Source organism: Melopsittacus undulatus, chromosome 3, assembly GCF_012275295.1.
Source record: "Melopsittacus undulatus isolate bMelUnd1 chromosome 3, bMelUnd1.mat.Z, whole genome shotgun sequence".
NCBI classification, from domain to species: Eukaryota; Metazoa; Chordata; class Aves; order Psittaciformes; family Psittaculidae; genus Melopsittacus; species Melopsittacus undulatus.
This window is the reverse complement of record NC_047529.1, coordinates 13,966,617-13,978,960: the sequence shown is the minus strand read 5'-3', so window position 1 is coordinate 13,978,960 and position 12,344 is coordinate 13,966,617. Positions and strand designations below refer to the sequence as shown.

The window sequence follows — 12,344 nt, the reverse complement described above, 5'->3', positions numbered from 1 at the left end:
CCCTTGACCTGCTGGTCACACTGCTGGGGATGCAGCCAAGGATGCAATTGATTCACACCTAAAGTAGGTGAGCAGAGACCTGCCCAGGCTGCTCCATGGTTATGTGCTGGCAGGACTAGCCAGATCCTGGGAAGGCCATGCCATGGTCCAGAGCCTGATGTCCTCCCAGCCAGTAGCAAGCTCTTCAGGACTGTGGGAGAGAGAGCAGGAGTATTGCAATCCAGGACAAGGTCAAACAGCCGTGGGCTCTTCCTCAAGGAAATGGTGCTCAGCTGTAGGCAAATATGAAAATGGAGACACCCCTGCCTTTCCTCTGTAGTCTCTGCTGTGCCTGGGTTTTGCCTGGGATGGATGCTTGGCTTTCTTGCTAAGGCACCGAGGGCCTTGGGCAAGATGTGGGAGATTCATCAGGTGAGCTGAGCTGGGGTGGTTTGGGTTTCTCCTACAGACAGTGTAGGGAGAGGCTCTACAGGAGGTGGTTTTAGCCCCACCTCACTTAGGACAGGAGACATCACCCTGCAGAGATCTGTATTCTGTGTTCAGACAGGCTGCTATGGCCAAAGGAGGCTGCAGGGAGAACAAAGCAGAGGGTTTCTATCTGTCCATTTCATACACTTGGGACAAGCAAGAGTGGCCTGGGAATCCAGGAACAATGGGATGTATGAAAACAAAGAAGAATATAGGGATTTGGTTTGCTTTGTTTTGTTTTCCTGGGCAATTACATAAGAATTGCCACCGGGAATTCTGAAATTCTTTAAGCCTGCACTCATTTTTCAGTCGAAGCGAAGCAATGAGAGCTGATTTTCTTCCTGAATCCAAATAAACACAAAGAAACAAAATCTCATAAGCCATGCTTTTGGCTTGGCAGGACAAGATGATCCAACTCTCATCCTCAATAAAACAACTCCAAAGAACTCTCTGTATCCTGGTACATCTTGTCTTTATTCCTTCAGTGATACACATGTCTGGTGAGATGTTTGCTGCTGCCTAACCTTGCGTAGTCCCTTCTCAAATATCCCAACAAAACTGATGGAAACTCAGCTGCAGGCAACTGTCTGGGAAGCGCTCAGGTCTTTCTTCTTCTCCCCCCCCAAACAAGGGCTTTTTCCTGTCATTAAACAAACTAAAGCCATCTCACCATTACTCATTTACTAAGGCAAAGCTTCTGACTGATCTGTCTCAGCAACTTGCTCATCCCTCCTCCGGTTACTTCTGATATTCTTAGAGCAAACAGCCCCCAGCCTTCATTTACCTGGACAACCAGGACAGATGTAGCGCATTAAAAGAGCAATATATAAATCACAGTGGCATTTGCAGCTCCATCGTTTTCTGCTCTGTGCTTTACATGGGTTCAGGCAGAGTAAGAATGAAAATTACTATTGTCCTGTCTCCTTTTTCCTTAAAGAAAAATGAATTCTTCTTTTGTCTTCTGATAAAAGAAACTTGTCTTGATTGGCAGACAAGAAAACAGCAATGATAAATGATCCAAGGATCAGCAAAGAAGATGCTCTGAGGGCTGGAGCAGCTCTGCTATGGAGACAGGCTGAGAGAGCTGGGCTGGTTCAGCCTGGAGAAGAGAAGGCTCCAGAGAGACCTTAGAGCAGCTTCCAGTGCCTAAAGAGGTCAACAGGAAACCTGGAGAGGGGCTTTGGACAAGGGCCTGTAGGGACAGGACAAGGGGGAATGGCTTTAACCTGACAGAGGGGAGATTGAGGTGAGCTCTGAGGAAGAAGTTGCTCCCTGTGGAGAAAACCCAAGGAACAAGAGCAAGTCTGCTTCATTAAATTCTCTATCTTGCTGTGTACCTCCCCTCTGATGGGAGATGAGGGATGCTGGGTGTAAGGTCTCAGCCCTGGCAAGCTGGTGTCTGGTATCCAGTAGCATGAAGTGGGATTTTCCATGGGAAAACCAAGCCCTCCACCATTAAGGATGTTCATGAATATCCACTAGATTGTAGCACATACTGGGAGGTCCTGGAGCTTAATGTCCCTGTCACCTGATATCTAACACTTCCACCCTCTGCAATAGCAGGAGAATACCACAAAGATGCTGGAGAAGGACTTTTCCAACATGCTCAGCCTCACCTTTTGTCTGTGGGACCAACCAGCTGGGATGCTGCCAAGTGTGGTCCAACTTCTGCTCTCTGGGACAAATGTGGTGTGTGGGAGAGAGCCTGGGGACACATATATGGGGTGCTGTGTGTCTTTTCCTAACATATATTCCTAAATAAACAGTCCATGACGGCTGAGCATACGTCAGTGTTCAGTCATTTATACTGATTATGTTATCATTTTCTTTCCAAAACGACAAATCCGGAAACAACTAAATCTATGTTTCAGTTTCCTCTTCTGCTTGAAGTTTTCCAGATGGAAATCCAGAGATCCAGGCTTTGCTGAAATACCTGTGACAGCTGCATCTCCGGTGAACTAGGCAGGAGCCAGCAGTGACCCCACTGTCCCAGCCTCCCCAATGCTTGCTCCAGCGAGGGTTACCCTGATGCACACCCACCCAACGGGACAGCAGTGACCCTCCTGATGGTGCCACTGGGACAAGCCATGCCTCAGTTTCCCCCCCACCATGGGTGCAATGGGAAACAAACACCCCCCCCTCCTCAAGTTGGCCATGGGCTGAGCTGCTGGGCAATGGGGCAGTGAAGGGAGAGCGAAAGGCTGGAGACCCACTGGAGCTGGAATGTGGACCACCCCATGCAGCCACCTCCTGCCCTACGGGCAGGACTTACAGGGGAAATCTTTCCCCCATGCCAGGCTGAGCACACCCGGGGGAGGCTCCAGCCCCGGAGGTTCCCTGTGGGATGCTCCGGTTCCCTGTGGGATCCTTCAGCCCTGGCTCCCCGTGGAGATGCTCTGCTCCCAGTTCCCAGAAGGATGCTCCAGCCCCGGCTCTCAGTGCCCCTGCCCGGGTCCCCGCGGCCGGGGCGGCCCGAGGCCGGCAAATGGGCGGCCCCGGAGGCTGGGAAGGGCTGGTGGGGGGGCGTGGGGAGCCCGTCCCCGCTCCCGTTCCCCGCCTACAAAACCCTCCCGTCCGAGCGGTCCTCGCTCACAGCCTCCCGGCTCCGCAGCCGCCCCACCGGGTCTGAGCATCACCCACACCCGGGGACCCCCCCCCACCCATGGGTGGCTGGCGGGGAGCGGCGGCCCCTCCGCGCCCGTGGGGAGCTGGCGGTGAGGTCGGGGGCTCCCCTTGCTGTCCTCGCCACCCTGCCCCAGCCACCATGGCGCAGCCCGGGGACTGAGCGAGGAGGAGAGGGAAGGAGCCGCAGGAAACTCGCTCCCGAGTGGGTCCGCCCGGCAGGTGAGTGATGCCGCGATGGGGAGAGGGCATAAAGAAAGATCCGGATCTATTCCCCGTGTTACACGGGTGATGTGTCCCGTGTGGGGGTGGGAACAGGGGTCGGGGATGCTCCCACCATGGGTTTAGCTGCGAGGGAGGGATGGCGGTGGCAGGAGCACAGCATCCATGGGCTGACAGCGAGGGGTGGCTGGAGCTGGGTGTGTTGCAGGGGATGAGTTTGGGAACGCTCAGCAGGTCCCACTTTGTGGGTGATTTTAAGTCCTTCCACACCAGAGCACGGCTGGGAGCTGGGGGCTGATTCCCTCCCAGCTGAGTGCTGTGATGAGACATCGGTGGCAGCAGGGGCACAACCTCCCCAGGTCCCTGGGACCAGCCCAACTCGAGTAGTGAGGCAGTGCCAGCCAGGCTGGGTCTATGGGGACAGCAGGCTCAGGACACAGGCAGCGTACTTAGAGGTGGTGTGGGTGCAGGGGTATCCCAAGCCCTAGGGGTGAAAGAGGTCCTGAGAGGCCTGCATGTAGGCACTGAGCCCTCATCTCCCCATTCCTAGGGAGGGACAGATATCCAGCACATGCCTGGAGGAGACAGAGAGATTGGGCATCATGAAGGATGTGTTTGGGCATGGGTGGGTGGTAGGAGCTCCTCCTTGAAACCATGCAGGATTATCCAGGATCAGGCCCCTGCCATGTCAGGCTAACACCAAGCCACCAAGCACCATCTCATGTGCCTGTTCTTTTCCATCCCAGCAGGAAGATGGAGAACAAGGCCATGTACCTTCACACCTTCAGTGAGAGGGAGAACGGCTCCATCTTTGAGGAGCCCTTCGAGGGAAGGAACCTCTCCAAGCTGAACCTCTGTGAGGATGGTGAGTAGGGTTCACACACAGCTTGTCTGGGATGGGGGCTTTGAACCTGGTGGTAGAAACCTGGAGAGCTTCAGGTGGGGACGTGGGAGCTTGGATTGCTCAGGAAGAAGCTCCGCAGTTTGGATCCACACAGACAAAGGTGTCTGGGCTGAGTTAGGTGGTTGGTGTGAGTCCCAGTGAACTGGAGCAGAGGAGGAACGTTGTGGTGAAAGCAACACCATGAGGAATGTGTGGGTTCCAAACAGAGCAGGAAATGTCTCCTCAGGGCACCATGGCCCGCTCAAGGTGCCCAGGATGTCATTTGCTTCTGCCCCTGACCAGGGTTGTGCTCCATGGAGCTTGCTGAAGGTTGATTTTTGTGGGGTTTTTGGTGTTTTCTGTGTCCCCCAAGCCTCTGGCTCTCTGGTGTGAGGTCTTGTCCAGAGATACCTTGCACTGGGGCCGGTAGCACCAAGGGCCTGCTTGTATCTCCTGCACATCTTAGCTGACCTCTATCTCCACTGAGGACCTGCTGAGCTCTTTCCCCTCACTCTTGCCCCATGAAACACTGCTAATTTTCACTGGGTCTGGTAAAAAAAGTCTTGAGTGTGCCCAAGCAAAGAGCCCTGATGAAGTTTTCCCCATCTCTGATGGGTTTCACCAGGGAGGTTTCCTGGCCAGGGTAGCAGAGCTGGTTGCACAGCAAAGACATGAGGTCCTCTTTGCTGACAGCTTTGCTTGGAGAGGCTCACCAAGGTGAGGGGCTGTGGGGCTGGCACAATGGGCAGTGGAGCACTCCAGTGTGGTGCACTGGGGCTTTCCCTATTGTATCTCCACCTGGATGGAAAGGATCTTTGCGCAGGGGTTAGTAGGGCTCGTTGGAAGAGCTTCAAACTTGAAGGGGAAAGGGATAAAACCTTGTATTGGAAGCACAATGTGCTAGAGAGGTCCTTCGGTGTGCTGTTTCAGCGGAGGTAGGAGATGGAGATCCATGCAGCAGCAAAGACTCAGGAGTTATGTATATGCTGGAAAGCACAGAAGAGCTTGAGAACAATCACAGGAATTAGCACTTCCTCCCTAGAAAAGGTGGTGGGGTTTGGTTGACAGCCAGCTACATTTGAGCCAGCTGGTGCCCAGGCAGCCAAGTTGGCCAACAGCACCTTGGCTTCTGTTGTCAACAGTGTGGGCAGCAGGGCCAGGGCAGTGATCATCCCCCTGTACTGGCACTGGTGAGGCTGCACCTCAAATCCTATGTTCAGTGCTGGACCCCTCACTCCAGGAGAGACATTGAGGTGCTGGAGCAGGTCCAGAGAAGGGCAGTGGAGCTGGTGAAGGGTCTGGAAGTGTGATGGGGAATGGCTGAGGGAACTGGGGGTGTTCAGTCTGGAGAAGAGAAGGCTCAGGGGGGACCTTATTGCTCTCTACATCCGCCTGACAGGAGGCTGTAGTGAGGTGGAGTTGGTCTCTTCTCCCAAGTCACAAGGACAGGACAAGAGGTAACAGCTTCAGGCTGTACCAGGGGAGGTTTACATTGGATATGAAGAAAAAATGTCTTCCCAAAAGGGCTGTCAAGCACTGGAACAGGCTGCCCAGGGCTGTGGTGGAGTCACCATCCCTGGAGGGGTTTAAACGAAGTGTAGAGGTGATGCTTGGGGACATGGTTTAAGGGTGGGACAGGCAGTGCTGGGTTAGTGGCTGGACTTGACAATCTTAAAGGTCTTTTCCAAGCTAAATGAATCTAGGAGACCTGTGGGGCTGCTGGACAAATTGGTCTGGTCCTGAGCAGGCTTCCCAGCACTGCTGTCCCCAGCACAAGTGTGGGATTCAGGGTGACAGGGACTCGTCCTCCCAGTTCTAGGCAAACCCATATCCGGCCAAAGTGCTTCTGTATGCTTGCATGGCGCAAGTGGCTCATGGTAGTTATGGCAAGAGGAGACAAGGCATTGCTGTGTGCTCACCTGCCCTCCAGCCCTTGCGATGGGCACAGCTTTGAGTCCAGAGGGTGGATTTCCCACCAAGTGGAAACCTGAGTCTTGATGCCAACCCTCAATCTTGATGTCACCCTGCAAGGGTCCCCCTGCCCTCAGCTCCTGCAGCAGAAGGAGGCACAGATTCCCCCCAGGGGCTCTGTCCCCATGCTCTGCCACGCTACAAACATAGCAGGGGAGAGGTGGAGCCTGGAGGGAGAGATGCTGGAAGGGATAGGAAGGAGGAGCTGATGTTCTCCAGAGCTGAGGCCACCATTCCCAGCAGAGACCTTGCCCTGGCACGGAGCAATGGCAGGGAGGGTTCAAGGTAACCATAACTCACCCCAGTGCAGAGCTGGGTCTCCAAGGAACCCAGGGGAGAGGTTGCTGGAGCGAGGCTGTGTCTGGTCTGCAGCTGCACAAGGCAGGGACAAGGTCAACCCTGAGAGCATCACCATGAGATGGGATAATGAGAGTCCCTCCTGGACTCATGGAAAACGCTCGTTCTGGGGCTGCAGACCTGTGCGGCAGCACGCTGCTTGCTGCAGAATCACAGAACAGTGAGGGTTGGAACGGACCTGAAGATCAAGTTCCAACCCCCCTGCCATGGGCAGGGATTCCATGACCCTCAGGACAGCATCCCTGGACCCCCCAGGGCTTGCGGGATGACAAGTCCTGGCTGGTTCCAGCCTTCCACCTCCTGCACCCGCAGTGACTGGGCGGGACACAGCTCCAGCTCCCAGGGGCATGGGCAGGGGGAAGAAATATTTGCTTTTCCCCTTGGTTACTGCCCGGAGCCCGCCCGTGCGCTCCTCAGAGCTGGGCTGTTGTGAAAACCCTGCTTACGCAGCTGCGGTCCCTCCTGCTCTTCTGAGAGCAGCAAAGAGGAGTGGGTGGTTCGGGGCGCGGGGCCAGCTCCTCCCGGAGTCTCCCAGGACCTGATATAAGTGTTAATGTCAGAAAAATATTGCAGCTTTCCTCATGCTGAAACCCTCGGCTCCATCTGTTTGGCAAATGGGAACCGCGTGCGGGTAATGCATCGCAGATGGAGGGGTCTCGGAGGAGAGGCACCGCCTTTCGCACCTGAGCTGGGGCTCCCTGCGCACCCCACATCCCCACGGGATCCCTGCTGGGTGTCAGCAGCCTGACCTCAGCACTGCATCATTTTGGAGCCCCCAAATGGGGCTGCGTGGAGCAATACACCCTGTGTAACCCTTTGCTGGCTGGAGGCTTCTGCAAAGCATCCTCCTACAGCAGGATGGACGCATGGACCATGTGCTGGGGAAGCAGGAGGGTGCAGTAGGGAAAGGACCCAGCCAGGCTAGGGCCACCCCCAACCTGTTGTACCTCCTCTGGCACCCTAAAAGCCAACTTGGTCCTGCAGAGAGCTGAGCTCCTGCCCCATGGATGGGGGTGGGATGAGGTGAGGCCCCAAAGCCCAACAGGGACAGTCTCAGCCAGAGGTGAGCGTCGCTCCTGTCCAGAGATGAGTATGGTCTGCTCCTCAGGAGGCTTGGCTTTGGGGCTGTGGTGCTTCAGCTGTTATACTGGATGCGTGCAGGCTCTGGACCAGTGTCATGTTGTGCCTTGGTGCTTAAAGGGCAGGAAGCAATGGGATGTAGGCACCCAAATGTCAAGGGGGTGAGAGGTTTGGACTCTTCCTCCACCTTTTGTTGGTGTCGCCCTTTGGCAAGCAGGAATAACCAGGCAGTGCTGTGTGACCTGGCATAAAGTTGCTGGTTCTCAGGTGCTCTCAGAAACCTTGTGTTTCTTCAAGGGTCCAGCATAGAAATGCAGGTACCCAATGCCCTGCACCTCATCCCAGCTGGGCAGGAACACCCAGAGAGCCAAGGTGTCAGGATGAAGCATCACTGAGCCCTGAGGCTGGCGACAGTGAGATGCAGGGTCTGTATCCAGATCAGCCTCCAGCTGTCCTCTGAGACCACAACCTGGCCCAGATTTCAACACAAGCTTGAGCTTTGAATATGTGCAAAGCCCACAATCAGATGATATTTCTCAGCCGCTGGGTTGGCAGCACAGGAGCCTTTTCTCATCTTATATTCTCCTCACAGCTATTTTACTCATAAACCCCCACCTCCTTCACTGTGGCTCTTGCTGCTCAGGCCATGTGGCAGAGCTGAAGAGGAGCTGGATTGCAGCTAGCACAGGTTTGGGCAGGCTGGGTCTTGCAGGGGCATCAGGGTCTGGGCATCTTGTAATCACAGAATGGGTTGGGTTTAAGGGACCTTCAAAGCGCATCCACTTCCAGCCTCCCATGGGCAGGGACTTCTTCCATTAGACGATGCTGCTCAAAGCCTCATCCAACCTTATGCTCCAGACCCTTCCCCAGCTCCATTGCCCTTCTCTGGGTATACTCCATCAACAGAATGTCTCTCTTGTAGCTGTTGACCAACACCCCCAGGTTCTTTTCCCCCAAGCAGCTTTCCAGCCACTCTTCCCCAAGCCTGTAGCATTGCATGGGGTTGTTATGGCCCAAAAACAGGACACGGCACGCATCCTTGTTGAACCTCACACAATTGGCCTTAGCCCATTGATCCAGCCTGGTGTCCCAGCTGCACTTCAGCCTTCACCTGGGAGCTTGGGCTTGTGCCAGCATCAGCGGTCTGGACTCAGTGAAATCCATGCGGATCAGCACCGGGGCATGCAGAGCTGTGCCAGCACCCACAGGCCATTCCCAAAACTATATGTGCAGTATTTTCTCCCCATGGGAGATGGATTCCAGCACACTGGGTGCATGATGCTCTCCCTGTCCCCCAGGGCCCGGGCGGAGGATGAAGGCAGCAGGACGCTGTGGCCGACTGGGCTCCTTGGCGGCACTGAAGTATGCTGTGGTGGGACTCTACCTCCTCGTCTTCCTCATCCTTGTCGGAGTCTTCATCCTTGCAGGTAAGGGCTGAGCCTGCATCCTATATGGAGCAGCAGTACACTAGGGTGATGCTTCTGGGTGCAGAAAGTCAGAGAACCATGTCAGGTCATGGGACCACACTTCTGCTGCCAATGCAGAGGTGTTGGGGAGGGTTTTCCATGCCATCCAGGGGAGAAAATATGGGATCCAGCAGAAGCAGGGTAAGGAAACAATGCCTACCTTGGTTTACAGCCCCTGCTAAAAGCAGGCATGGCCTCCACAGCCTGCTTTCAGCTCATTGGAGACAGCAACATGAGCCCATACTGGCTCCATGCTGCATTTCTGGAGTGGTTTTGATATAAGGTTTGAGGCTGGAGGGTCCAGGCACCATGAGCTGGGGATGGCGATGCTCAGGAGAGGCTCAGGAGCCCCATGTTTTGGGGCTCAAATCTCTCGCATCACTAGGTGCTGAGTTTGCCCAAAACCCCCATTTTGTTTGGGTAAGGATAAGCCCCAGCTCTATTGGTGATAGAGACAGAAGCAGGGCATTATCCTTGCACAGCACATGACACATGTGCCAGCAAGACTCCTGCTTCCCCTCTCCAGCTTTTGGATGAGCACAGGGATGGGAGAGCTGCTCACAAATGCCTGTAATTGCTCCCAGCCCCAGCTCATCCCTTCACACACCCCCCATGTGGTCCTCATAGCCACAGGCTTGTTTTCCCCTTTGTCCTGCTGGAAGCAGTTAGGGAAAATGCCTCGTTTAATCCCTGATCCCAGTACTGTCCTTCCACCCGTACCACCTCCATGTGGGCTGGATGGGGACGTTTGGATGGGAGCTACAGCAGGCTTGGGTGGGAGATGCCAGCTCCTCACTTCCCACCCATCTCCTTCTCAGCTTTAAGCCCAGCATCCACAGTGAGGGGAATACAGGGATCCCCCTTTCCAGCCCCAAATCACCACTAGCTGCTCTCTAGGGCTGGGCAGTGCTGAGAGCTGCCTCCACACCATTCCTTAGGGATCATTTCTGTGCCTTGCCTGCAGCAGGCAGCTGGGGGATGATGAATCTCATGTTGAGATTTCAAACACTGTAATGCCAGCACTATGAAGGCAGCCCATGTCTTGTGCAAAGGGTGGATTTATTTCTTTCCTGGGCTAGGGAAGGGACAGGGAAGGTTTTGCTGGAATTTTGAAGCCTTTCCCACTTATTTCTTGCATTACATTGTTTTAATGTTGTTGTTGGCCTGCGGGACCCGGAGTGAGGGATGCCATGAATTGTGCAAAGAGCTCGGGACAGGCGCTCTTGTCCTGGGCTGAGCTACAGCTGCTCACCCGAGAGCAGCTCCAGCAATAACAATAACATTATGGCATCAGCTCACACCCAGGAGAGCTGTAGGGTCACGGGCATCTCCAGAGCTTCCGAGCCCTGCCACTGGCAGGGCTTCAGCTTTCTTAAAGACCTGGTAAAACCACCTTACCCCCAGGCTGTTGGAGTCTTGGGAGAGAAAGGCAAAATGAAGAGAAAAATAGCCTCTTCCATTATGGCTTTCTGCATGTCTCGAGCTCTAAGCCAAGGCTCTGGTTTTGGATGGAGCTGACTCACAGGGGCTGGAACCAGCAGTGCTGCTCAGGGCAGTCTTATCACATCAAGGCAAACTAGAATCACAGGCTGGTCTTGTGACAGGGTGAAGAGTCCACATCCAGCTGGGAGCCACATGTAGACAACACTGATGGTCCTCAGCCTCAGGTGTCTGTGGCTGGAACCTCAATGTTGGAGCTGATGGTCCCTGGAGGAGAGGGACTGGGTGTTCATGGGCAGCCTTAATGGTAGAGAGCTTGTTTTTCCTATGGAAAATCACACTTTGTGTCACTGGAGACCAGACACCAGTTGCCAGAGCTGAGACCTTCTTCCCAGCCTCCCTCATCTCCCAAAGCAGACTCGCCCTCACCTGCTCCTTAGGCTGGGGTGGGCCAACCATGATGCTGTTAGAGGAACATCACTGGTTTGTAGAATGCCAGACTGGTTTGGGTTGGAAGGGACCTTAAAGTTCATCCAGTTCCAACCCCCTGCCATGGACAGGGACACCTTCCACTAGAGCAGGTTGCTCCAAGCCCCATCCAACCTGGCCTTGAACACTGCCAGGGTTGGGGCTCTCTGGGCAATGGTGATGGGGAAACTGCCCCTGGTCCATGCCCTCTGCTGCCAGCATCCCTGCATCCCAGGGCCAGAAACACAGCAGGGATGCTCCACCTGCCTTGCTCCACTGCTTCCCATCCTGCCCACACTTGCACACCGCACAGTGCTTCCCAGCATAGCTGGGGCATTGCAAGGGGGCACCTTGCAGAGACAAACTCCCAATCCATGATGGTGATCCCAGCATGTGAAGCTGGTGGTTTTGGCGCTGCAGGTGCCCCAGGCATCACATTGAAGCTGGCTTGGGCAGATGTCCTGCAATGCGCTCTGTGGAAAAGGCCTAGAAAACGAGTAAAGTGCCAAAAATACCGTGAACCACCTCGGAGCTGTGGAAACAGGATGTTTTCAGCAACAGAACCTGGGGTGGTTTCAACACAGGCTGCTTTTAATAGCCTCTCTCACAAGCCTGGCAGCAGTTTTGTGGCTCTGGGAACACACTCCCTTTCTCTCTGTCCCAGACTCCCTCATCATCCACTAAAAAGGCACCTAGCCCAAAGCAGGACTCTATTCTCAGCTGTTTTTGTAAGGTCTGTGTTAAATCCAAGCCACCTGCATGCACAGACCTGCACTTTGGTGTTTGAACCTGGATCCTTGGGAGGCCAAGGCTCATTAGGACATAGATAATGAGCCAAGAGCCTTCATGCAGGTATCTGAACTGGACACACAAATGGGTATCTGACTTGCACCCTACCTCCATACTTATATTTGCATTGAGAGCCAGTCATGCTTCCACACTCAGAACCCCTGGCGCCTGGCAGAAGCATCCGAGGAAATGAGCATCCTCCATTTCAAAAGCTGTAGCCCCATAATTCATGCTCTGAGAATGCCAGTGGAGATGGAAGCAACAGAGCTAGCCCCATGGCCAGCCATCGCGTGAGCTCCCCAGTCAGCTCCATCACAGACTCCCCCTGCTCCTTACAAGCTGGCTCCAAAGCAGGTCTGTGCCTGCAGCAGGCGTCTCCTTAGGGATACAGAGCAAACCTGAGCAGCCAAAAAGCTGCTGGCACTGGGGCCCCCCTGAACCTATGCCTCGGCTAAGAAGAGACTCACGGTGGAGCTGAGTGCTGGCTGCTCCCCACCATCCCCCCCTCCCCATCCTGCCCATCCATACCCAAATCCTTCTGCAGCCTTTTTTTTCCAGCCCAGAGCTTGGTTTCTACC

The 12,344-nt window shown here is 54.7% G+C and overlaps 1 protein-coding gene across 2 annotated transcripts in view; it reads left to right on the top strand.

Annotated features, from left to right (window-relative positions):
* Positions 1–3,074: 3,074 nt before the first annotated feature.
* The window catches only part of SCARA5 (scavenger receptor class A member 5), a 35,399-nt gene continuing 26,129 nt past the window's right edge, over positions 3,075–12,344 (top strand). For both annotated transcript variants that reach the window (XM_034060815.1, XM_034060814.1), the window contains exons 1-3: positions 3,075–3,312; positions 4,059–4,177; positions 8,902–9,030. In XM_034060815.1, coding sequence (XP_033916706.1) covers positions 4,066–4,177; positions 8,902–9,030 — 241 coding nt within the window. In that variant the 5' untranslated portion in view covers positions 3,075–3,312; positions 4,059–4,065. The remainder of the gene's footprint in view (positions 3,313–4,058; positions 4,178–8,901; positions 9,031–12,344) is intronic.